The sequence below is a fragment of the Ursus arctos genome, unplaced genomic scaffold, assembly GCF_023065955.2.
Source record: "Ursus arctos isolate Adak ecotype North America unplaced genomic scaffold, UrsArc2.0 scaffold_2, whole genome shotgun sequence".
Lineage (NCBI taxonomy): Eukaryota > Metazoa > Chordata > Mammalia > Carnivora > Ursidae > Ursus > Ursus arctos.
In genome coordinates, this window is record NW_026622874.1 from 88,435,247 (window position 1) to 88,458,337 (window position 23,091).

General features: G+C 45.8%; 1 protein-coding gene across 8 annotated transcripts; it reads left to right on the plus strand.

Moving 5' to 3' along the window:
- The first annotated feature begins 11,214 nt into the window (after window positions 1-11,214).
- On the plus strand, window positions 11,215-21,933 carry FUS (FUS RNA binding protein). Of its 8 annotated transcripts, none has more exons than XM_026515871.4 (15): window positions 11,215-11,303; window positions 12,852-12,876; window positions 12,968-13,119; window positions 13,827-13,971; window positions 14,182-14,372; window positions 14,572-14,779; window positions 16,390-16,424; window positions 17,927-17,959; window positions 19,111-19,214; window positions 19,586-19,715; window positions 20,219-20,320; window positions 20,465-20,588; window positions 20,917-21,017; window positions 21,332-21,479; window positions 21,732-21,933. In XM_026515871.4, the coding sequence occupies exons 1-15, from the start codon at window positions 11,291-11,293 to the stop codon at window positions 21,769-21,771; spliced, it is 1,551 nt and encodes a 516-aa protein (XP_026371656.2). In that variant the 5' UTR covers window positions 11,215-11,290; the 3' UTR covers window positions 21,772-21,933. The 8 variants fall into 8 exon arrangements, with proteins under 8 accessions (XP_026371656.2, XP_026371658.2, XP_026371655.2 ...); XM_026515873.4 differs by having other exon boundaries at window positions 13,830-13,971; XM_026515870.4 differs by having other exon boundaries at window positions 11,221-11,303; window positions 19,108-19,214.
- The last annotated feature ends 1,158 nt before the right edge of the window (window positions 21,934-23,091 follow it).

Consider the following 23,091-nt stretch of genomic DNA (forward strand, 5'->3'; position numbering starts at 1 on the left):
ACATTATATCGTTTCTAAAGATCATCAATGAATAAAACAAAGCTCGCCAAAGTTTGAAACAGCTTTTTTAGCTGAACGTGTTTGACAGAAGAAGAAATTGCTGAGTGGGAGAGGTAGAGAGTTTTGAGTATTAGGAAGGGGTTTTCATGGTAATATGCTAATTAAGAATGAAACCTGAACACTTTGGCTACAATGGAAAGAATCCATAGGTCTGACCCAGTTGGTTAAAACAAGGCCCATTGTTCATCGGTCAGGAAGGAGTTTTCAATTCGGTCCCGTAAGGGTCTGGCATCGGGAAGTCACTCAAAGTTCACACCTGCTTATTAGCTCTACTGGTTGGAACCAGTTGTGATGAAATACAATATTCAGTTTTGCTATCTCTTAGACAAGTATTGCTCTAATGGAAATCTTCCCTTTTAAGAGATACACCTTGGAGCCCCTGGCGGACTCAGTCAGTAGAGCATGTGACTTTTGATCTCGGGTCATGAGTTCGAGCCCCAGGTGGGGATAGAATTTACTTTAAAAAAAGAAAAAAAGAGAGATACACCCTAAGTATGTTTCCTGCCTATTTCAATATACTATTTGAGATTGCGAGTGTGAGAACAGACCGAAACAAAAAAGAAGGGGGAAGATGGTGATAGCTATGCCTTTCCCTCTTGCTTGCTAATCAGACCCCAGTTTTGTTCAGCCACCGGGTGGGCAACAATATGTTCACGGATGTAGGTTTCCTACATTCTGCCCAGGAGTACATAATGATGATTCTGAGCCCCTTTGGGTTAACACTGCTCCCCTTTACCAGAAATCGGTCAAATTCTGACCCATGGAAAGCCTGCTGGGGCTTCTGAGAAAGACTTTCTTTCCCTATTGAAAAGAAAAATCTTTTCAAGGAGAAAGGATCATTTTCACAGGGAAGGATTGTACTTCCCGGCCCCCTGCCTTGTGGTTAAGGAGAGCCATGTGTGTAGTTCTGGCCAATGAGTTGTGAATGGAAATGAATGTACAGCTACTGGACCAAAGCTTTAATTCGGAGACCTCTGGTGCTTGCTTTTTCTCCCTCAGTCCAGTAACCGGCAACGTTCGGCCCCATTATGAGGATGCTGCCGTGCAGAGATCTCAGTAGACGTGAAGCATAAGCAAGAAGTAAACCCATGTGTGTTAAACTACTGAGATTCTGGGGTTGTTTATTACTATGACATAATAATCGAGTCTAGCAGTTCTCAAAGTGAGGTCTGGGAACCTCTCTGGGTTCTCAAGGGCTTTTAGAGGGGCTGTAAGATCAAAACTATTTTCAGAAAAATACGAAGAGGTCATTTGCGTTTTTCACTCTCTGGAGTTTTCCAGATAACGTGTAATGATAATTAAAAATTGATCAGTTTCTAATATGGTAACTGTAGATAGCGGTAACCTACATGAAGAAAAACTTTCTTCTTTCTTCCTTTCCCTACTTTCTTTTCATATATATCTACATTTCCCCCAAATATTTGGTTTACGACATGTCTTATCACACAAAAGTATATCTTTAAATTACTGTGCTATCAAGAGCTTTGTATGTTACCCATCGGGGAGCATCTTTGCCCATTCCGCTTTGGGCTTCTGAAGTACCAACATAATTTACAAGCAGAGTAGCTGGCCAGCACAGCTGTGGAAGCAAGTGCAACGGTCCCTGTGGCCTGTGCATCCTGAAACAGCCCCTGTAGCGTGCAGGACCCAGTGGTGCTCCCAGCTGGCCTGTCTGACACTTCCGGCCATAAGGTCCCCAGCATGCCAACTGGAATCCACACTGTTGGAACCTAATTTTTAAAATAAAAAAAAAAAAAAAGTAATAATAATAATAAATAAAAATTGTTTAAATTATTTATTTAGTTAGTTTTAAAGATTTTATTTATTTATTTGAGAGTGGGGAGTGGGGGGAGAACACAGAGAGAGAGGGAGAGAGAGAAGCAGACTCCCTGCTGAGCAGAGAGCCTGACACGGGGCCAGATCCCAGGACCCTGAGATCATGACCTGAGCTGAAGACAGATGCTTCACTGACTGAGTCACCCAGGCGCCCCTGGAACCTAATTTTATATTATTTGACTTATAATATCATAGGCCCTCTCTGTTCCAGGAAGTTTCCTTGTTGTTCCTTTCCCTGCATTAAGGGGGGATCAGCTTACATCCCCGTGTTTTATTTTTCCATGTCTAAGTCCTTCTTCCTCTGTTCAACATCAAAACATGTTTTGTCTTCAGGCCTGTGCCCATTTGCCCCCTGTGTTTCCTGAGCACAGAGATTAAAGAGTAAAGGTTTTACTACTCAGACATCTTAGAAGGTAAAGTAAGGGGCATCTCCGTGGCTCAGTCAGGCAAGGTCTGACTCTTGATTTTGGCTCAGTTCATGATCTTGGGGTTGTGGGATCAAGCCCCATCTGGGGCTCCAGGCTCCATGAAGTCTGCTTGAAATTCTCTCTCCCTCTGACTCTCTCGGTTTCTCAAATGAAATAAACAAATAAAATATATAAAAAAAAGAAGGTTTGGGGCGCCTGGGTGGCACAGCGGTTAAGCGTCTGCCTTCGGCTCAGGGCGTGATCCCGGCGTTCTGGGATTGAGTCCCACATCAGGCTCCTCCGCTATGAGCCTGCTTCTTCCTCTCCCACTCCCCCTGCTTGTGTTCCCTCTCTCGCTGGCTGTCTCTATCTCTGTCGAATAAATAAATAAAATCTTTAAAAAAAAAAAAAGAAGGTAAAGTAAAAGTCTGAATTATTGAGAATTACTAGGTAAAGCAGGTCCCGTGCATCTATTTGCTTTTGGTAATAATTAAATAGCTCAGACCAGAGCTGGAACAAAGGTATCTTTGGGGCGCTTGGCTGGCTCCGTCAGTAGAACACGTGACTCTTGATCTCTGGGTTGTGAGTTTGAGCCCCACGTTGGGTGTAGGCATCCTAGATCACCCTGAGGTTTTCCTGATAAGTTCCAATTACTCACTGGTACTTGGGTGTATTCAAAGGCGTATTACGTTCCTTAGGTCACACCACTGAGTAAGAGTTCTGGAAACGAATTCAAGATTATTCAGGAAAACTCTCACCCAGGGAGTTTACTTGAACCATGTCAACGTAAATACTATGAGTGGTCTTAGACCAGTAGAAGGAAGCTCTGAAATACAGAAACTCTGGTAAATTACAAACCCATTAACTCCCCTACATTTGGGTACATTTTGATACGATTATCAGCAAATTTCCACACGATTTTGGTACCGGTCCAGAGGGTTTTGCCTATTGCCATAGAAAAGTAGTGAATAATAATTACATTGAGCAGGGGTATGTTATTTTTCTCTGTGGGCTAAAATAAACGATAGCTGTATCTCCAATCTTACACTCTCCTACCACAGGGAAGAAACGCATCTTCCACTGAAAATTACTAAGGCCAAATTTACCCCTAAAAAATTACCCCTTCTTATTTCAGTAAGGACCATCAGGTAAGAAAATGTCTGAAATGAGAAGCAAATCCTCCAGTTTATTATGCCATGTTTTTCAGACTTATTTTTTCAGACAAAATTCCTAGGTTATCTCATATGAAGCTTTCATTAAAGAAAGGAGTTGCGAAATTCTCTGGTTTCTAATCAGTTAAAGGTAGGAGCCTTAGGACAAAATTCTTTTTTTTTTGAAATTTTTTTCAAAATTCTTAACAACAACCACATCAGAAAAACAACTGTTTCGTGGGAAACAGAAAAAGCCGTTGTGGAAATTGCCAGGGGTGTTCTTCTAGGCGTGGGCGTGTATCTGTCTGCGACTTTTTGGTGTGTGCAGTCTTTTCAGGCTCATCTTGGTGGCCCATCTGATTTCAGAGACTTACTAGGGAGAAAAAAAATCATATAAACTATCTCACTGATTTGTTTTCCTTTTTTTTTTTTTTTTGTAAGATTTTTTATTTATTTGAAAGGGAGAGACAGCAGGAGCAGGGAGAGAGGCAGAGGGAGAGGGAGAAGCAGACTCCCCGCTGAGCAGGGAGCCCGATGTGGGGCTCGATCCCAGGACCCTGGGATCATGACCTGAGCTGAAGGCAGCCGCTTCACTGACGGAGTCACCCAGGCGCCCCCATTTGTTTTACTTTTTAAAATAACACTCCTAGGGGCCCTTGGGATCCAGCCCCTGCATCAGGCTCTGCACTCAGGTCAGAGTGTGCTTGTCCCTCTTCCTCTGTCCCCCGCCTCCCTGATCTCCAGCACTGTCTCGCCAAATAAATACGTACAGACATAAAATCTTTAAAACAAAATAAATAGAATGTCACTCCTAGAAAATTTAAAGTACGCAAAGGGATCACACTGCTCTAGATGGTTCTCTTGAGACAGCCATTCAAAAAAAAAGTTTTCATATTTGTAGTTTTCCTTTTAGTTGCCCTGCAGAGAAAGTCAGAACTCTTCTCTATAGTTTTACTTCTATCTTCCTGTCAAAATAAGCAAATGAATCTGAAGTATATATATTTTTGGCATGTGAGGGTTCAAATTTTTGCATGAGCAAGTCAAGCATAAACAAGTTTTGTCAGATTCTTTTGCAGATTTGTCAGGAAGCCCCTATACTTCTACTCTTGCTTGGCCCTTCTTCTTTTTCCTTTGTCTGTAGAGCTGAAGGCCTTCGGGTGCCAGGTCCTTGAGAAAGGCACTGATGCTGGAATGCCACCAGAGCGTTTCATGTTCCATCTTTCATGAACCAGGTACCAGAATTTGGGGTTGCCCCATTTGTTCCCCTGGGACATCTAACCCATTTGGAAGTGATTGTGGCACAATGATGGGACAGTTTCCCACTGTCCCCAGACTCCTTACCCCGTGCCTGTTCAGTTTCCTGGCCCTGCCTCTGGGGAGGCCTTGCCCGTCCTGCTCAGACCCGGTGACCTGTGTGGCCCTTGACCAGCTGGTGCAAGCAGCTTTTCTCTTAGCGCAGCCCAATTATCTGCCCAGGATTTACTTTCCCAGCTCTGTTTACCATGACAACCTGTCCTAGAGACAGAAAACCTGAGGCGGGAGGGCATGGGGGCACGTCCTATCCTGCCCAAGGAAATAATAAAGCAGTTATTTCTTTCTTGAAGCCATATATCTTGAAGGATAGGTGAGAGAGAAAAGGGCATTTATTCATGCCTACTGTGTTCCAAGCCAAGTTACAGATGATTTGCAAATGGAAATACCATTTGATATTCATAATTGATCTACAAGGGTCACTTTCTTCTATTCCTGTTTTGAGTGATACGAAGTAGCAGAGTCTTTTCATGCTTTGAGGCCTCTGCTTAGGATGGTGTAGGTCTTGTCCTACAGAACAGCTAATCGGGGCTAAGTGATACTCAGCTCTTGGGGTGCCTGGCTGGCTCAGTCAGTAGAGTGTGCAACTTGTGATGTCGGGGTTGCGAGTTCGAGCCCCAGATTGGGAGTAGAGATTACTTAAAAAAAGAGAAAAAAATTTTTAAAAAATGAAGAAAGAAAGAAGTTCAGCTCCTGCTCCTTTCCCCAAGCCTTGAGCCCTGCATCGGCTGTATTGGCCTGGAGGAAGGGATGCCTTTCTCCACTTAGCACTGCAGGCTGGAAGTGGCCCAGGCCTGGCCTAATGCCAGAATACCATCCGTCCACATGTGCCTCAGGCTCAGTAAACACTCCCGAGAAGAGGGACATTTTCAGCTCTCCCTTCTGGGCCTTGCAGACAGGGACCCAGCCAAAGTGCAAGGCCAGGACAAGAACTCAGTCAAGCTGTCTCCTCCCTCCTGTTCTTGCTGGTCTTGGGCTGGGAAATCCTTTTTCGGCTGGTAAACTCCCAGCTGAAATGTCATCACCTCAGGGAAGGCTGACCCAGGGCGTTCTGCTCACTGTAAAACTGGTCACTCCTCCCACCCAGGTGGTCCCACCCTGTAACATCCTTTTACCCCCTTGCTGTGCTGTTTTGTAAGAGTCAATTTCTTTTTTGAATTGGTCAATATGCATTCATAGGAAGAAATTCAAATATAAAAGAGGACCCTGGGAAAAGTGAGTTTCCTTCATACACTTGACCCCAAGTTTCTCAGATTCCTTCCCCAGAAATAACCACTGTCACTAGTTCTTCTCTTCCAGAAATTTTACGCGTAAAGACACACATATATATATATCGGTTATTCACGCCCCCCCTTTGAAACCCAAATAATAGCATAGTACACACCTTGTCCAGCAACTTGCTCCCCCTTCCCATTAATAATAGAGCTTGGATATTCTTTGCATCTGTGCATTTAAATGCACTGCATTTTTTTAACCTCATGGTAGCTGTATCAAGGTGCTTCTCATTCTGAGGCGATCGCGTTCTGTTCCCCTCCTCCTTCCCCCAGGGACATTTGGCAATGCCTGGAGACAATTCTAATGATCACAACTGGAAGTTGTTACTAACATTGAATGGGTAGAGGCCAGGAGCGCTGTTAATATCCCTCAATACGCAGGGCATTCCCCCCACAACAAGCCCAACGTGCCAATGGTGCTGAGATCGAGAAACCTTGCTGTATAATAAAGTTGACCAGATTCCCTAGGGGTAGGCACTTAGGTGGCTTCTAATATTTTTATAAATAGACCATGCTATAATGACAGTGGTATAGATTGGCATTCTTTGTTGCAGATGATATAATCCACTTCGCTTTAGGCAGAAAGAGATTATGATAGGTGGTTACCAAATTTCTGATAGGGTCAAAGTCAAGCTTGGATGTGTTCCAGCCAGGAACACATCCCAGGCCAAAGGTCCAAAGACACCACAGAACTTTTCTTTTCTTTCTTTCTTTTTTTTTTTTAAGGTTTTATTTATTTATTCGACAGAGAGAGAGACAGCCAGTGAGAGAGGGAACACAAGCAGGGGGAGGGGGAGAGGAAGAAGCAGGCTCCCAGCAGAGAAGCCTGATGCGGGGCTCAATCCCAAAACGCCGGGATCACGCCCTGAGCCAAAGGCAGACGCTTAATGACTGAGCCACCCAGGCGCCCCAAGAACTTTTCTAACAGAAGTAAATTCCAGTGCTATGCCTCATGCCATTGACATAAATTATACTAAGGATGTTATAACCTCCGTAAGAGCTACCTGGGAAGGGCCGAAGGCTTGAGCTGCTATGCCGGCCAGAGTATCTGAACTTGCCACACATGGTTGCTATCTCCAATCTTGCATGATGCATCTGCCTGACAAAATTGGACTGGAGATGATTTTTTTTTCCTAAAGATTTTATTTATTCATTTGAGAGAGAGACAGAAAGACAGAGACAGAGAGAGCATAAGCAGGGGGAGAGGCAGAATCAGACTCCCCGCTGAGCTGGGAGCCCGGAGACAGGGCTCCATCCCAGGACCTGGAGGTCATGACTTGAGCCAAAGGCGGATGCCCAACCATCTGAGCCACCCAGGTGCCCCTGGAGATGATTTTTTAAAAAGATTTTATTTCTTTGAGAGAACAGAGGGAGAGAGCAGAGGGAGAGGGAGAAGCAGGCTCCTTGCTAAGCGGGAGCCCGATGTAGGTAGGGCTCCATCCCAGGACCCTGGGATCATGACCTGAGCTGAAGGCAGACGCTTAACCAACTGAGCCACCCAAGAGCCCTGGAGATGATTTTTTTTTAAAGATTTATTTATTTATTTGAGAGAGAGAGAGAGAGAGAGACAACGAGTGGGAGGGACAGAGGAAGAGGAAGAGAGAAACCTAAGCAGACCCCACATTGAGTGCAGAGCCCGACGTGGGGCTCGACATGGGGTTCAATCTCGCGACCCTGAGATCATGACCTGAGCCAAAACGGAGTCAGATGCTTAACTAGGTGCGCCACCCGGGCACCCTGGACTGGGGATGATTAAGAGACAGGCATGGAACTTGGGAGTGTCATGGCTGGACATACACATCAAGGAGTTGAAGGCATGATGTGGATATGATTGTCTAGACCCATTTTTTTTTTATTTTTTTAAAGATTTTATTTATTTGAGAGAAAGAGAGAGAGAGCAAGTGAGAGAGAGAGAGAGCGCACAAGCAGAGGGTGAGGAGCAAAGGGAGAGGGAGAAGCAAAAGTCCCCGCTGAGCAGGGAGCCTGACGCAGGGCTTGATCCCAGGACCCTGGGATCACGACCTGAGCTGAAGGCAGATACTTAACTGACTGAGCCACCCAGGCGCCCCTAGAGCCAGTTTTTAACCTGTAGTCCCCACTAGGGGTCTGAGAATAGCATCCAGGGCGTAACAGATTCAGACAGGAAAATATTACATTTTTATTTTTACCAACCTCCAATTGACATTAAGCATTTTCTCAGTATGCTGTCTGAGATATTAGGGAGTGAGGGAGACTATGGTTAGCTGCAGGCACATGCCCCAGTGGGTTCTTTCTCCAGCTTACCCTTGCCCTAATGGAAAGTGGGCCCAGGAGGGCCAGAGCCTCTTCGGATTTTTGCTCTACTTTTAGTGTTGGCAAGTAGTTAAAAAAATGAAAAACAACATGTAGCCTACACAAAACCTGTCTGCAGGCTGCATTGCACACCATTTCTCACCTCGGGGCTCCAGGTGAGCAGAGGAAAAGTATACAAGGGGAAGGAGAGAGACGCACAGTGGGAAAGGTGGGAGGGGACAGAGCAGGGATGTCAAGTAAGGAGACTTTAAGGAGGCGTGAGAGATCTCTGTGTTATGTGACTCAGGAAGGGTCCTCTCAGAGAAGTCATAATTTCAGAGTTACTCCGTGCTGCTCTGCTCCATAGGTCCTCTCTCCCACCCATGCCTTTGCCCTTCCTTCTTCCTGTTAGACTCTTTCTTCTCTCGGCTTGGTAAACTTATCCTGTAAGGCCTGGCTTCAGTGTTCCACCTCTCCTTCCCTGTCTGTGGTTGCTCACCTGCTGGATGACTTGCTGTCCCAGCAGAGTTTCCAGAGTTCTCGATTCCTTGTTATAGCACTTACCACGTTTGATTCAAGTACACTCTGGGGTCTGTGGGTCTCACCCACATCTCACCCACTGGCTACAAGGTCCTGTGGTTCAGGGACTGGATCTTTTTCATCCTCCTCTCTCCAGGTCTGGCCCATGCTTGGTACATATTATGCAGTGTGTGAGCCATGTTTGCTGAAGCATAGAAGTTAAAGAGCGGGAACTGTGAGCCAGGTGGGAACCTGGCTCTGCTACCTTCTGTATAGCTTTGGGCATAGCTTTGGACCCTTCTGTGTCTATATGCTCATCTGTAAAATGTAATCCTCACATCAACTTTTTATTGTGAAGAGTAAGATTAAATTATAATCAAAGCATTCAGAACAGTGTTGCTACTCAGTAAGCCTTATCATAGTATTACACTGTTATAAATATGTTATATATGGTATACATAAAATTATCATTATTAAATATGTTATGCTATTAAATTGCTTGTTTTTACACTAATGCATCCTCAGTGCCCAGAACAGTGTCTGGAACACCGTAGATGCTTAGTAAATATTTGTTGAATGAATGAATGAATGAATGAGTCATGGACTTCCCTTTGTCTTACTCCAGAGTCACACTGTCCTTCCAATGGGGTAAGTGACAAAGTGTTCAAGAACCAACAGGGCCTAAATCAGGAATTTCAGTAGAAGTTTGTGGGCAGGCTTAGGGCATAGTCCTCAGTTGTTTCTCTAGGAAAAAGTGTCAAACCTACAAAGGAACTTCTGGAACTCAGGTCAAAGGTAGTTTGAGAAGGAAAATCTGCATGGCAGGTATAACAGGAATAACTTTGTCTTGTTTTATTTAATACTTTACAATGTCCTTCTCTAGGCCAGGCTGATTAGAATGCAAGTTGCAAGTTAATTTGAATTTCACTTTTTGTCCTTGTTCTCACAGGGAGTGAACAGGCTTCAGAACACTGCAAAGCGTTCACGTAACCGACAAAAACAGTGTTTTGCAGCCACACAGACCTGGACTGGAATCAGGCCGAACCCTTAGCCAGTCTGTAACCCGGATTGCACTTGGTTTCAGTCTCAGGTTTCTTGTCTACAAAATGGAGATACCTTTACTTTCTTCACAAGATAGTGATGGGAAAGCAATCAATTATCCTTTTTTGTTTGTTTAAAGATTTTATTTTTTTTAAGTTTTATTTATTTGAGAGAGAGAGAGAGAGTGGGAGAGAGCACAAGAGCAGGCACACGAACAGGGCAAGGAGCAGAGGGAGAGGAAACCTCAAGCCGACTCTGGCTGAGTGAGGAGACAATGCAGGGCTTAGTCTCACCACCCTGAGACCACCACCTGAGCCGAAACTAAGAGTCCAATGCTTAACCACTGAACCACCCAGGCGCACCTAAAGATTTTATTTTTAAGTAATCTCTACCCCCAGCATGGGGCTGGAACTCATGACCCCTAGATCAAGTAACACGCTCCACTGACTTGAGCCAGCCAGGGGCCCGATTGTACATTTTGAAACCACTTAAACTCTCTATAAACATCAGTCATTACTGAATCTCCACATTGGTTCTTTGGTAGGGCTTTAGGAAAATAAAAAGCTCCCTATCAGTATAAGGAGTAAGGAAGACCCCTAATCTCATCTCAACGCTGAGGTCCAGAGGGCCTGGCCTTTACAGTCCCACCGCTAGTCAAGAGCGAAGCCGAGAGTGTTTGGTGGGCGATCAGTGCTGGGACCAGATTACGGACCCAGGGGTCCGGGCTAAACTCCATGTTTTCTTTTAGGTCAACCGTCACAATCCACAATTCCTGCTAGGGACTAAGGAAACGCAACCCCGAGAGACGATGAAGTGGAAACCGAGACACAGGGTGTGTGTTGTTGGGGGGAGAACGTTTGAGCCAGAGAGGGAGGTTGGAGCCGGAGGGACCAAGCGTCTGGTGCAGTAAAAGGGCAATAGGGCGCAGGAGCTTGCCATCCTGAGTGAAAGTGAGGCCCAGTGAAAGGGGCCAGCCAGAAGAATTTCGGTTCCCGCCCCGCGACTCCCGGCTTTAACTACGGTTGCGTCCGCAGACGCCCTGGGCCCCTCGCTCCGCCCCCAGAGGTTAATCAGACTGCACCATACCTTTATAGGGGTGGAGATGAATCGTGGGCTAGTCCTGCAGGGCGATTCAGAGACTTTACTAGAAAAAATGGGACTATATATATTACTCGCAAGGTTATTAGTTAATATGCTTCCCTCTATCTGTTAAGATTCTCTGTAATCCCTGAAGCGTTGTAGGAGTCCGGCCATGCTCCCCCCTTTCCTTTCCACATTTGGTGTATTCCACCGCGGTACGTAGGCGGGGAGGCGTACATAAACCCCGACGCAGGAGGCGGGGCTGCTCAGTCCTCGAGGCGTCGGTGCTCTGTGGTGTTGGAATCTTGTTGCTTGTCGGCCTGTGCGCGCGTGCGCGGACATGGCCTCAAACGGTATGTAAGGGCGCGAGGCGGCGATGGCGTGCCAGCCTGGGGCTTCGTTACTTCCCAGCTGGGTTTTTATTTTTCGGTCGGACCTGGGCGGCGATCGCGTGTAGGGTCTTCTCGCACCACTGTGGCGGGAAGCGGCGAGAGGGGTGGAAGGGGGAGGCCAGTGTCGCCATTTTGTTTCGCTCCTCTGGCGCTTTGCGCGGGGTGAGGGGATCTTGCCTTCGCAGCCCCTTTACTTGAAATGGGATTTGAGAAGGACGCTTCTTGGTGATTTGAAACGTGAGGTACAGATGGAAATGCTCGGTCCCGAAGCCTTTTTTCCCCTCGTTCCCAGCCGGGATCTCGGCCCCGCTTTGTCGCAGTGCTGCATCCGGGCACTCGGTGCGCGCACGCGCTCTGCTGGCCCCTCCCCCCTTTCTCGCGGCGCGAACCCCCTCCCGCCTCGTGTTAGCCCTGCTTTTTGTCGCGATACCCTCCGCTGGAGACTCCGCTGCGCGCGTCCGGTGTGGGCCTCGCCCCCGGGGTCCCTCGGGAAGGGGCGGGACCGCCTGGTTCCCGCCTCGGTTGCCACGCGGCCGGGGGCGGAGGCTCGGGATCGGGGCCGTGCGCCCGCTTAACGGTTTGGGGGAGGCCCTAGGGGGTCGTCTAACGGACTTGGGACCGGGCCCGAGGGTTTTCCCGCCGAAATTTCCGCTTTCTGAGGTGGGAACCGAAAGGAACGGCCGCCCGAGGCCACACCCTCTCCCGGTCCTTTGCCCTTTTCCTGCGGGGGAAGCGCCTTGTTTCCTGTACTGAGGAGATGAGTTGATCTGGCTGGTGCGCCTTCAGTGGGCGCGATTTAAGAGCGCTTTCGCTACCCTTGCTTTGCCGAGACTCCCCACAGCCCCGGGGAAGGCAAGGTAGATGAGAAAACGGAATCGTTTGGAGCCAACGGGGCTCGGGATTTGAGTACCGGTTGATGGGCCTCCCAAGGCGAACTCTTTGATCTCTGTCATTTGGGTTCAGAGAATTCTCTTGGCTACCTGGCTTTGCCCTAAAAGGCCACTTTGCCATTCTCCGAGATTGGGCAAAGGGTGAAGAATGGCCTCATTTGAGACGCATCTGTTTTTTGGACCTTGATTGAGAGTGGAGGCCACATCCCCATCATTGCTGCCTCCTGCTTGCATTAAAATGTCCTACTTAAGTAAGTTTGTGACTTTAGCTTGACTGTTGGTGATACCTTTCTACGGAGTGGGTAAGAAAATAAATATGTGTGGATTTGTGCATTCCTGACATCAGTTGAATTTGCAGAAAATTGTAGTTTTCCACCAAGATTCCATTTTTTCCCCCAATAGTAAGACTTACCGGTGTCTGTAAAAGTTTGGTTTTTCTTTCATTGTAAGAAAACTTGATTATGACCTGCCAGCTTGTCCTTCCTCTCATGAGGGAATTTCTGCCTTTCTTGCAACATAGTTGATGTTATCTGGAGGCCCCAGGGCTTGAGTTAAGAAATTTAATTCTATTCTCTCAGGGATAGTTGAAGGTAATGTAATTGTGTATTTTCTTTTGCAGACTATACCCAACAAGCAACCCAAAGGTGAGTGTCATTTCAGGGCTTCCAGTTTGTAGAGTGGCAGGGGGTGGCTTAGGTATCTTTTCCTGATTGCACTGTTTTTCTTTTTTTCCAGCTATGGGGCCTACCCCACCCAGCCTGGGCAGGGCTATTCCCAGCAGAGCAGTCAGCCCTATGGACAGCAGAGTTACAGTGGTTACGGCCAGTCAGACACTTCAGGCTATGGCCAGAGCGGCTATGGTGGTTCTTATGGACAGACCCAGAACAGTGAGTCTCTTTTAGTGGGTTACCCCGCCTCTTCCTGTTCTTCTTGAATGTAGCTTTTCTTAATCTTAAGCAGTGCTGAAATGTTAAAACTTGCTTTCCCTTTAATTAGTCTGTAACTCTTAAAACTTCTGTGGAATCTGAATCTTTTCAAACATACTTAATTGGTTTTTAATTCTTTTATTTTTGACTATTTATCTTTCTGTTTATGCTCTCCTTTTCCTCGTTTTCCCTTAGCATGACAATGAAATGTGGGGGAGAGTATTCCCTAAGGGGAAAGTTTTAGGCTTTTCATACAGGGAGGGGATGATTTGCTTTAAGATGTTTGAAGTTAGGCTACTATATATTACTGTGGTACACAAGGAGGGGAATTTGCCCTGAGATCCTGATATGTAAATATTGTGGGTTGCCCTGTTTGTTCTGCACACCTGTGAGCAGGTTAAAATGCTGTTAATGAATAGGACTCTCTTGGGTTATGATTAATAGTGGTCCTGGAGACTGGCCTCGGGATAGGTGGGATGAGATTGGCACTCTGAAGTTGGTAGTTAAGCCTTACGGTGGAAGGGGAAGGGCATCTTTGACCAAGATTTAAAAGACTTCCAAGTAGCTTCTAGGAGGCTGACTTTTCAAGGGGGTAGTACATAATATTTTCATCAGCTTGTTCTCTCCCTTTCTCATAGTCTTTGTGACTTCTTTTCTTTTCGTTGTAGCAGGCTATGGCACTCAGTCAGCTCCCCAGGGATATGGCTCAACCAGTGGCTATGGCGGTAGCCAGGGTTCTCAGTCATCTTATGGGCAACAGTCCTCTTATCCTGGCTATGGCCAGCAGCCGGCTCCTAGCAGCACCTCGGGAAGGTAAGGAGTTTTGTGGGGGAGGCCTGGAATATGGTTAGGGCTGAATTGATAAGGAATGATGTGATTAACAACAGGAGCAGTTAGGGAGTAATGGTGGGGGGAGGGGGGAGGAGTCTTTGTAATGGGGGTTGGGTACGAGAATGGGATGTGCCAAACATGAAGTTTTAGACCTGCTGGCATTATGATTGTTTTTTTTTTCTTTTTCCTTAGTTATGGTGGTAGTTCTCAGAGCAGCGGCTACGGGCAGCCCCAAAGTGGGGGCTATGGCCAGCAGTCTGGCTATAGTGGACAGCAGCAAAGCTATGGACAGCAGCAAAGCTCCTATAATCCCCCTCAAGGCTATGGACAGCAGAACCAGTACAACAGTAGCAGTGGAGGTGGTGGCGGAGGGGGTGGTGGAGGTGAGGGGTCTTCAGCTTTGTTTCATCCCTGTTTTCTGTAGAGATTTATATACATTGTGTGGCCCCTTGCCCTAAAAGGTTCTTAAAAATTTTGCTTTCTTGTTTCTTAGCTGTCTTCATTTCCATTATCTTTTCTCTTTCGGCACTGTTTAATGCCATGTGCGTTTTTTTCTTTAAAGAATCCTTTCTCTTCTGACAGGTAACTATGGCCAAGATCAGTCCTCCATGAGTGGTGGCGGCGGCGGTTATGGCAATCAGGACCAGAGTGGTGGTGGCGGTGGCTACGGGGGAGGCCAGCAGGACCGTGGGGGCCGCGGCCGGGGCGGTGGCGGTGGTTACAACCGCAGCAGCGGTGGCTATGAACCCAGAGGTCGTGGAGGTGGCCGTGGAGGCAGAGGCGGCATGGGGTAGGTGTTCTTGTGAGCTAGGGAGTAACATCAGTGGGGAGCGTGGAGGGTTGCATGAATCTCCCTTGAAGCTCAGTTTCTTAGTGCATGGTTAGTTTTACTCTGGGGATCTATGAGGGCTTGGAGTTGGGGGCATTGATGGTTTCTTCGTACATCCCCATTTTTTTGTGAGAATTTGGGAGCCTGAACTCTCACCCACACTTCTCAATAGAGATTTGAGTACTGACGCTTGCATTTCCAAAGAAAAAGGAAAAAATACATAGGTGTATATGGATTGGGAGTCATTGATATCCTAGGCAAGAAACATGGAAGTAAAGTCTTCTTTCTCTGCAAGGGAAACCGATGATCCCACTCCTGGTAATAGGGAAACTTGTTACATGTATTCCCATGTGTCCTCTAAAGGAGTTGTTAATGCTTAACCAATGACTTCAGCTTCCAGGAGTTGGCTACTCTTCCCGTATTCTGTAGTCATTTGAATCCATGAGCTTGATTTGCAGTAATTTGCCTGGCAGTAATGATTTTGTGTGTGACTTGGTTTATGGGGCTGTCTGAAGTGTGCAGACCTTTTGGACAAAATACGCTTGACAGTGGTATCCGATCTATTTGCTCCACTGTCCCCCTCCCCTGGTTACTTGCCCAGCTGGACTTTCTCTTTCTTCCCCTTCCCGCTATAGTTGATTTGAAGTAGAACCTTAGATTTAATGTTAAAGCATTGGTCAAATCTGTTGGTAAATACGATTTGAAGGATCCTCCTCTGTCTCCCTCTGAAAAGGGGAGGAACGTCAGTGTGTTACTCCTTTTTTGGAAAAAGTAGGTTTTTTAAATGAGAGTTTGTATATGGTAAGTATTTCAGAGGTGGGTGGGGGCAATCTCAAAAACCGTACAAAAATAAGGAAAACTCTTGTGTGCGTGTGTTTAATGCAAAACTTTAAAAAAGAAAAACAACTGTTATGTGACTGTTAACTTGCTCTGCATTTTATGTGCCACAGGTATGAAAGGTGACATTGCAAAATACTCCGCTCTTCTCGCAGTGTAGAAGGGGTGACCCCGGGGGGTGGGGGGAGATAAAAAACAGCTCAGTAGTTAGGATAGGGCTTAGCTAAGTTTGTCTTGCTTTAAGGGAAAATTGCCTTTGGTTTTGACTTTTTATGGAATGGGGTTGGGTCTGCTTGCTGCTTTCAAAGCAAAAACCACAAAAATGTGTTCAGGGCTACCCCAGCCTGGTGTGAAATGTCTTCTGGGTGAATTGGGGGTAGGGTTTTTAAACCAACTACTGGGTTGTCAACCACTCGCGACAAGAGGAAAAAACATCTGCTACATCGGAAGAACGACCAAGGAAAATGGGTCATTTTTTTTTCCAGAGGAAATAGATATATAACCTTTTAAAAGCAAAATCCTTAAAAACCGTGTCTGAGAAATTGCACACGTGTGTGTGACATGCTCAAAGGTCAGACAAGCGGTGGTCAGGAAGGGGAATGTATTTTAGTAGCCACTTGTATCTTTTTCCCAAAACACCTATCCATGTTTGGGGAATGTTAAACAAAATCAAAAAACGCCCTTTTGTAGCCGTTGGAAGCTTCATGTCCTTTCTTCTAACTTGTCTTCTCCAGCGGAAGTGACCGTGGTGGCTTCAATAAATTTGGTGGTAAGTGAACAGAGTTTCCAAAATTCCCAACTCCCAGCAATGCTTTGTCTGATTGTTCATTTGCAGATGTCTTAGCGTGTTTTAAGTGTCAAAGGTTTTGAAGTGTCCAGAACCACCTCCAGAAAGGGGTGGGGTAGAATGCTACCTGCTGCCAGATGTGTGCTAACCTGGAGGCAGGCAGGGTAAGACTCAGCAGTCGTCTGGTGCCAAATTGGTTTGACCCAGGTTAATAAGAGGTGTTTAGTAGGCCTCTGACAGGAGTGTTGCCACCCCTGGCACTTAGTGACCACCATTATGAGAAACTGGAGAGTGTGTGCTGGAACACGTGGTGCCAACTTGGCTTTAGGATCCTTTTGATCAGTGTGTCCAAGGCTAGTGTGTGTGTGTGTGTGTGTGTGTGTGTGTGTGTAACAACCTCCAAATGTTTTAATTCTGGAAGGGGGATGTGAAATGCTGCCCTGCCCTGAGGATGGTGAAGTTGGTATATATTTATATATTAAATGCTGAATGGTGTCAATGCAATTCTACATATATGTACTTAAACTCAACTCAGATGGGCAAATAGAAACTAGCTCTGGGAAGGAAGGTGTGGACTACTACAAGAAAGGTTGGGAGCATGTGTGGCTCATGGGAAATAACCAGGTCTTAACAACACAAACTGAATTCATGGAAAAATGGCAAATTTGAGAAGTCTCCCAGTAAGCTGGAACTTTTCTGGTTTGGTTAACTAACAAAAAAGGTTTCTTGATTTGTCTCAACATTTAAAGCCAAAGGCTTGGGTTCATGATTTAGGTGTCATTGAGTGTGGGTACAATATTTATATATGGTGAATTCAGATAAACTTTGGTCAAAGATGGTCTCTGGAAAAAAAATAGAGGCTGCATTATGGAAATAAGATTTCTGGTCTGTTCCCTGGGACATGCTTTAAAAATACAATAGTTACTATGTATGTTTTTTTATTTTCATGTGGTTGGGGAAACAACATGGTTTTAAGAATGGTTTGTAAAGATGAAATTAAAAATTATTCCACAAGGGATAAGTGTCTTTGGTGTTAAAAGTTTGGAGAAACTGGCTGGATGCATATCACATTGCTGGTGGTGAGCCCATTTCTCTCTGGGGTGAGAGAATAGGGCCAAGCTATGAGTTGGTTTTGTTAACTGCAATGGGTCTCCCTCCTGACCCCCCCCAATCTGTGCTGAGGACATTTCCTAGCCTGAGCTGGGGGAGGCAGAGTTTTCTGAAGTGTGGAGTTGTCCCTGTGGGGACTCAAGTTACATACAGATCTTAAGAAAAGGGGCCTGTGTGTGTCTTCCCCAGCCCTGTCTAGGATTTTCTCTGGGCAGGCAACCCAGGACAGGGTTTGGATGAGGCTGTGAGCACTTAACTGATAATTTTGCAAGAGTTTGGATTGGTGTTAATTTTTTTCCTTGTTTGTCTCTTCCTGTTGACTAACAGCTTCTCTTTCCTTGTTTGTTTTTTTTTTTTTTTTCATGTCACTTAAGGCCCTCGGGACCAAGGATCACGTCATGACTCTGGTGAGTCCACAGCTGGCATGAAAGAATGGCTAATGTGGTATTGAGACTTTTCTTGACTGTTCTTTGACACTTCAGGAATCTGAAAAAGAGCAGGGATAGAGGGGCTCCTGGGTGGCTCAGTCGGTTAAACGTTTGCCTTCTGCTCAGGTTGTGATCCCAGGGTCTTGGGGTCAGCCCTGCATTGGGCTCCCTGCTCCAAGGGGAGGCTGCTTCTCCCTCTCCTTGCCACTCCCCGTTTGTGTGCTTTTACATGCGTGTGCGGGTGCGTGTTCTCTCCCCCTGTCAAATAAATAAATAAATACAGTCTTTAAAAAATAGAGGAGCGCCTGGGTGGCTCATGGGCCTTCAGCTCAGGTCATTGATCCTGGGGTCCTGGGATCGAGCCCATCGTCAGGCTCTCTGCTCAGAGGGGAACCTGCATCTCTCCCTTTGCTTAGTGTTCTTTCTCTGTCAGTGAATAAATAAAATCTTAAAAAAAAAAAAAAAACGGGGTAGAGAAGGAAAATGAAGGGAAGGGGAGTTTAGGTGTAGTTATAATTAGCAGTGATCTGTAAATGAGTATATATCAGAAATACCTCCTCAGTGGTTTCTTTGCCCAGCAACTTAGAGGGTTTGGGAGGATCCTGACAACCTGTGTTTCTAACAAGTCGAAGAGATGGTGGTATATTTGTGTAGACCATAATCTGGTACTGCTGATTTAAAGCAGTGGATTTTAAAAATGTGGATCATGACCAAAAGAGTAAAGGCAAAAGACCCATAAAGGGAAGGATTTAGTCTCTTTCGGTTGTCTGTTGGATTTTAATATAAAAAAGGTTTCTTACTTTGGGTCTTCAGTTGAAAATTGACACACACTGGTGTACTTACCGCGTGATCTTGGGCAGTGAACTCCTGAGCTCTGGTTTCTTTTATGGATATTAACACCTTTTAAAGGATACTTGTAAAACTAAATTTAAATTTGTGAAATGGCTCTCATACAGGCACTCAAATAATAGAAGGGAGGTGGATTTCTTTCATTTGACCTTAAATCACATTGGTTTCATTTTTTTTCTTTGAAAGTTTAATATGCAGTATTAAAGTTGGATTAAGAGTCACTGACTTGTTTTACCTTTGCTGGTTTTCTTCAAATTCACATTTTTTTTCCGTTGAAGCAGAACAGGATAATTCAGACAACAACACCATCTTCGTGCAAGGCTTGGGTGAAAATGTTACAATTGAGTCTGTGGCTGATTACTTCAAGCAGATTGGTATTATTAAGGTACTGTGGAACATAGTAGGTGCTTGCTTCTCTGTCGGTGCTGCCGGCTTTTGGATTTCACACGTTAGTTAAAAAAAAGTCCTAATTGTTGTCAGCTTAATCTGTTGAGGAAAAAACGTTAGATTGTTGCATAGTTGATAAAAATAGGAAGTGTCTTAGACCTTTGAATTTGTAGTTTTATATTTAGTTTTATTGGTCAACATTGAAGTGAGATCTTTGCATTGACTTTAATTCAAGATGTATAGTGAGCTACAAGACTAACTGGGAAGAGGAGCTGAAATACGGTTATGAGAAACCTCAGGTTCTTGAAGGAAGGTGGAAGGTGGGTAGTGCTGCCTTCTGAGACTCATGTTATGTTGTTGCTTTTTCAGACAAATAAGAAAACAGGACAGCCCATGATTAATCTGTACACAGACAGGGAAACAGGCAAGCTGAAGGGAGAGGCAACAGTGTCGTTTGATGACCCACCTTCTGCTAAAGCAGCTATTGACTGGTTTGATGGTATGTATGAGGAGGCTGGTGTGGGGCGGGTGGGGTAGGGCGGCTAGCCTTGGGAAACAGGTTATATTTTGAAGGTTCCTTTTACGTCTTCTAACACTTTTTATCTGCTACTTTATACAGTTGACCATTTAACAACACGGGGGTTGAGGGCTGTCTGATGCCTGTGCAGTTACGAGTCTGCATATAACACGACTTCCTGAAAACTCGATTATTTGCCTACTTTTGACTGGAAGCCTCATTGATAAGTTGATAAACACACATTTTGTATATTGAATGTTACTAAGACAAGTATAAAGAGAAAATTCATGTAGTGTACTGTGCCGTATTTATTGAAAAAAATCGGCATGTAGGTTCTAACCCATGTTCAAGGGTAAGCAGTTGTCTTATATCATCTGATTATAGACCTTTTCAGGAAGCTGTAGTCTTCTTTTGATGGTACCAAACTTGCTTTTGGATCCACAAATCTTAGTGAAAGGTCTCTTTCTATGTCTTCATTTCATTAGGTAAAGAATTCTCTGGGAATCCCATCAAGGTCTCCTTTGCTACTCGGCGAGCAGACTTTAATCGGGGCGGTGGCAATGGTCGTGGAGGCCGAGGGCGAGGAGGTGAGGAGCTACTTCCTGCTGCTGGTATAAAGAGGTGATGGTAGAGTAAGGAGAGGGAGAGGATGGTAAGGTTGTGTAGGAAAAGGTTAGGTTAGGCTAATCAAACTTGGAAGGGGAGAAGACCCATATTTCTGTCTTTATTAGGACCCATGGGCCGTGGAGGCTATGGAGGTGGTGGCAGTGGTGGTGGTGGCCGGGGAGGATTCCCCAGTGGAGGTGGTGGTGGCGGCGGCCAGCAGCGAGCTGGTGACTGGAAGTGTCCTAATCCGTGAGTGAAACTTTTTTTCTTAGTCCTTTAAATGTGTGTCGTTTGATATTATGGCAGAGTTGGGAGGTTTTTAGACAAATGTCAAGGTCACACTGATGGGGACACATTTGGCTGAGAGCCTACCTAATTAAGGTTGTTCTAGTGGAAAAGATACTGGACTCAGTTCAGTTATCTGTAGTTTTTGTTCTGGTTGTGCTCCTGAGAAGCCTTTTTTGCCTTTTTGAGGCCCCTGTTTCCTCACTGTTATCTCTGAGGTCACTGGAATCTTTCCTAATTCTGGTCTTGTTTACTCCCATCTTTCCAAACTAATTTTCTTTATTTTTCTCAGTATATGTGAGAACATGAACTTCTCTTGGAGGAATGAATGCAACCAATGTAAGGCCCCTAAACCAGATGGCCCAGGAGGGGGACCGGGAGGCTCTCATATGGGTAAGAAGGGACAGAACTGGTAATAAGGAGTTGGGATCACAAAGCCCCCCCCCCCAAGATTTTATTTATTTATTCTAGGCGGGGGGTGGGAGGAGGGACGGGCAGACTCCACGCTCGGTGTCCATGCTCAGTGTGGAGCTTGAGGGCAGGGCTCGATCTCACAACCCTGCCTGACCTGAGCTGAAACCCAGGAATCAGATGCTTTAACTGACTGAGCCACCCAGGTGCCCCAGAAAGCCCTTAACTTGAAGCAGGGAGGTTGGAGGGTAGGAGGGATTTGGGGGTATATGATCTATCCTGTTTTTTTGTCCTAGGGGGTAACTATGGAGATGATCGTCGTGGTGGCAGAGGAGGCTATGATCGGGGCGGCTACCGAGGCCGAGGCGGGGACCGTGGGGGCTTCCGAGGGGGCCGGGGTGGTGGGGACAGAGGTGGCTTTGGCCCTGGCAAGATGGACTCTAGGTAAGACTCTTAAATTGATACACGTTTTGAGGGCTTGATTGGAAAGCTGAGATTATCACCATAGTGGGGTATGGAAGGAGGGTGAGAGAAGTATTCTGGAGAACTAATATGTAGATCCACATCCACATTCACATTCTGTACTTGTAAAGAGGAGGCCTTTCTTGGGGTTGGGTTAGCGGGAAGGGAGGATTTTGGGCGTTGGGTGGGTGGAGAGGTTGGCAGCTCAGACCTAATAGATACTCTCTCTTGCAGGGGTGAGCACAGACAGGATCGCAGGGAGAGGCCGTATTAGCTTGGCTCCTGAGGTTCTGCAACAGCTTTTCTTCTTGTACCCAGTGTTACCCTCATTATTTTGTAACCTTCCAACTCCTGATCACCCACGGGTTTTTTGTGTCGGACTATGTAATTGTAACCATACCTCTGGTTCCCATTAAAAACCATCGTTTTAGTTAAATTTTTTTCCTCTTCCCCCTCTTCACTCCACTGGAGGATTGATATCTGGGTCAGGAATGTGGGGAGTTTTTCTTTTTCAGATCATCCTGCCTAGCAGGAACTGGAATAATTTGTTCCTGCTTAGCAGGAACTGGAATAAAGTGTTTGATACTTGGTCCAGGGGAGAAAAAGTCAAGTGGCATCTTTGAAAGTAGAGATTAAAACTTTTCTGTCATGGCAAAAATTGGATGTATGCCTGGGGTAAGTGAAGAACATGTGTCATGACTGTGGCCCCAGATATGTTCAACTGTGTGCGAGTTTGTCTTTGCCACGTTTATTTAATTGCTGGTCTTAGTTTATTAGTCTATCAGTTTTACCCTTTTTAAGATTCTTGGCTCTCTTGACGTTTTTTTAAGGGTGGGCCTCAAATAAATTAGATTGGCTCTTGGGGAAGTATTCAGATAGACAGTTTTCAGATTGGCACATAGCATGCCGCATTGGGTCTTCAGGACCTTCAGGAGGGAGTGTGCCTATTTCACGGCAGAGGTTCTCTGGCCTCACTCACTCTACAGGCAGAAGGTGGAGTGCATGGGTTATTTGGCTCTCTCAATCAGAAAATGGTAGAGCCAGGATTGAGGTCTAGTCTTAGCACTTCATTTCTTAGCATTTTCATTCTGAAATCACTGTTCTTATGGGGACAAGCTTCTCTCCCCAAACCTTCGGTCTTATTAGGTCTTACGAGGATGCTGAGTTTGAGGGAGGAGGGTTGGGAATGAGTTTTGATGGTAAGAAGAGGGAAGGTTAGCTGGGAAAGGAAGGTAGAGGTAGCTCCTTATATTTCAAGGTGAGTGCCCCTCGGCCTGTTTTCCTGAAGGTGGGGCTTGGGTCGATAGGTGCTATAAATAGGCAGTTGTGTCACTTTCATATCCTGCCTAGACTGGGGGCTGAGGTCATGGTATCTTGAGATTTTAGCTTTGAGCCTTAATTGGTGGTGGATGGCCCTTCCTTTTCAAAGGAGGGTGTTGGAGATAGGGAAAGGGTAGGACCAATGAGTTAAAACCTTAGACCTTTCCTCTCAACTTTACCCTAAGCCTTTTCCGACCCCTAAAACTGTTTTTTTTCGCCCCAGCTCTCAAGTCTGAGTTAAAAGACGTGTTTTACCTGCCAGTGAGTTTTGTTG

Coding starts and splice junctions, on each gene's coding strand:
- FUS (XM_026515870.4), top strand. Junction 17,960..19,107: donor AGGATCACGTCATGACTCTG/GTGAGTCCACAG, acceptor TTTCCGTTGAAG/CAGAACAGGATAATTCAGAC. Junction 21,018..21,331: donor ACCGGGAGGCTCTCATATGG/GTAAGAAGGGAC, acceptor TTTTTGTCCTAG/GGGGTAACTATGGAGATGAT.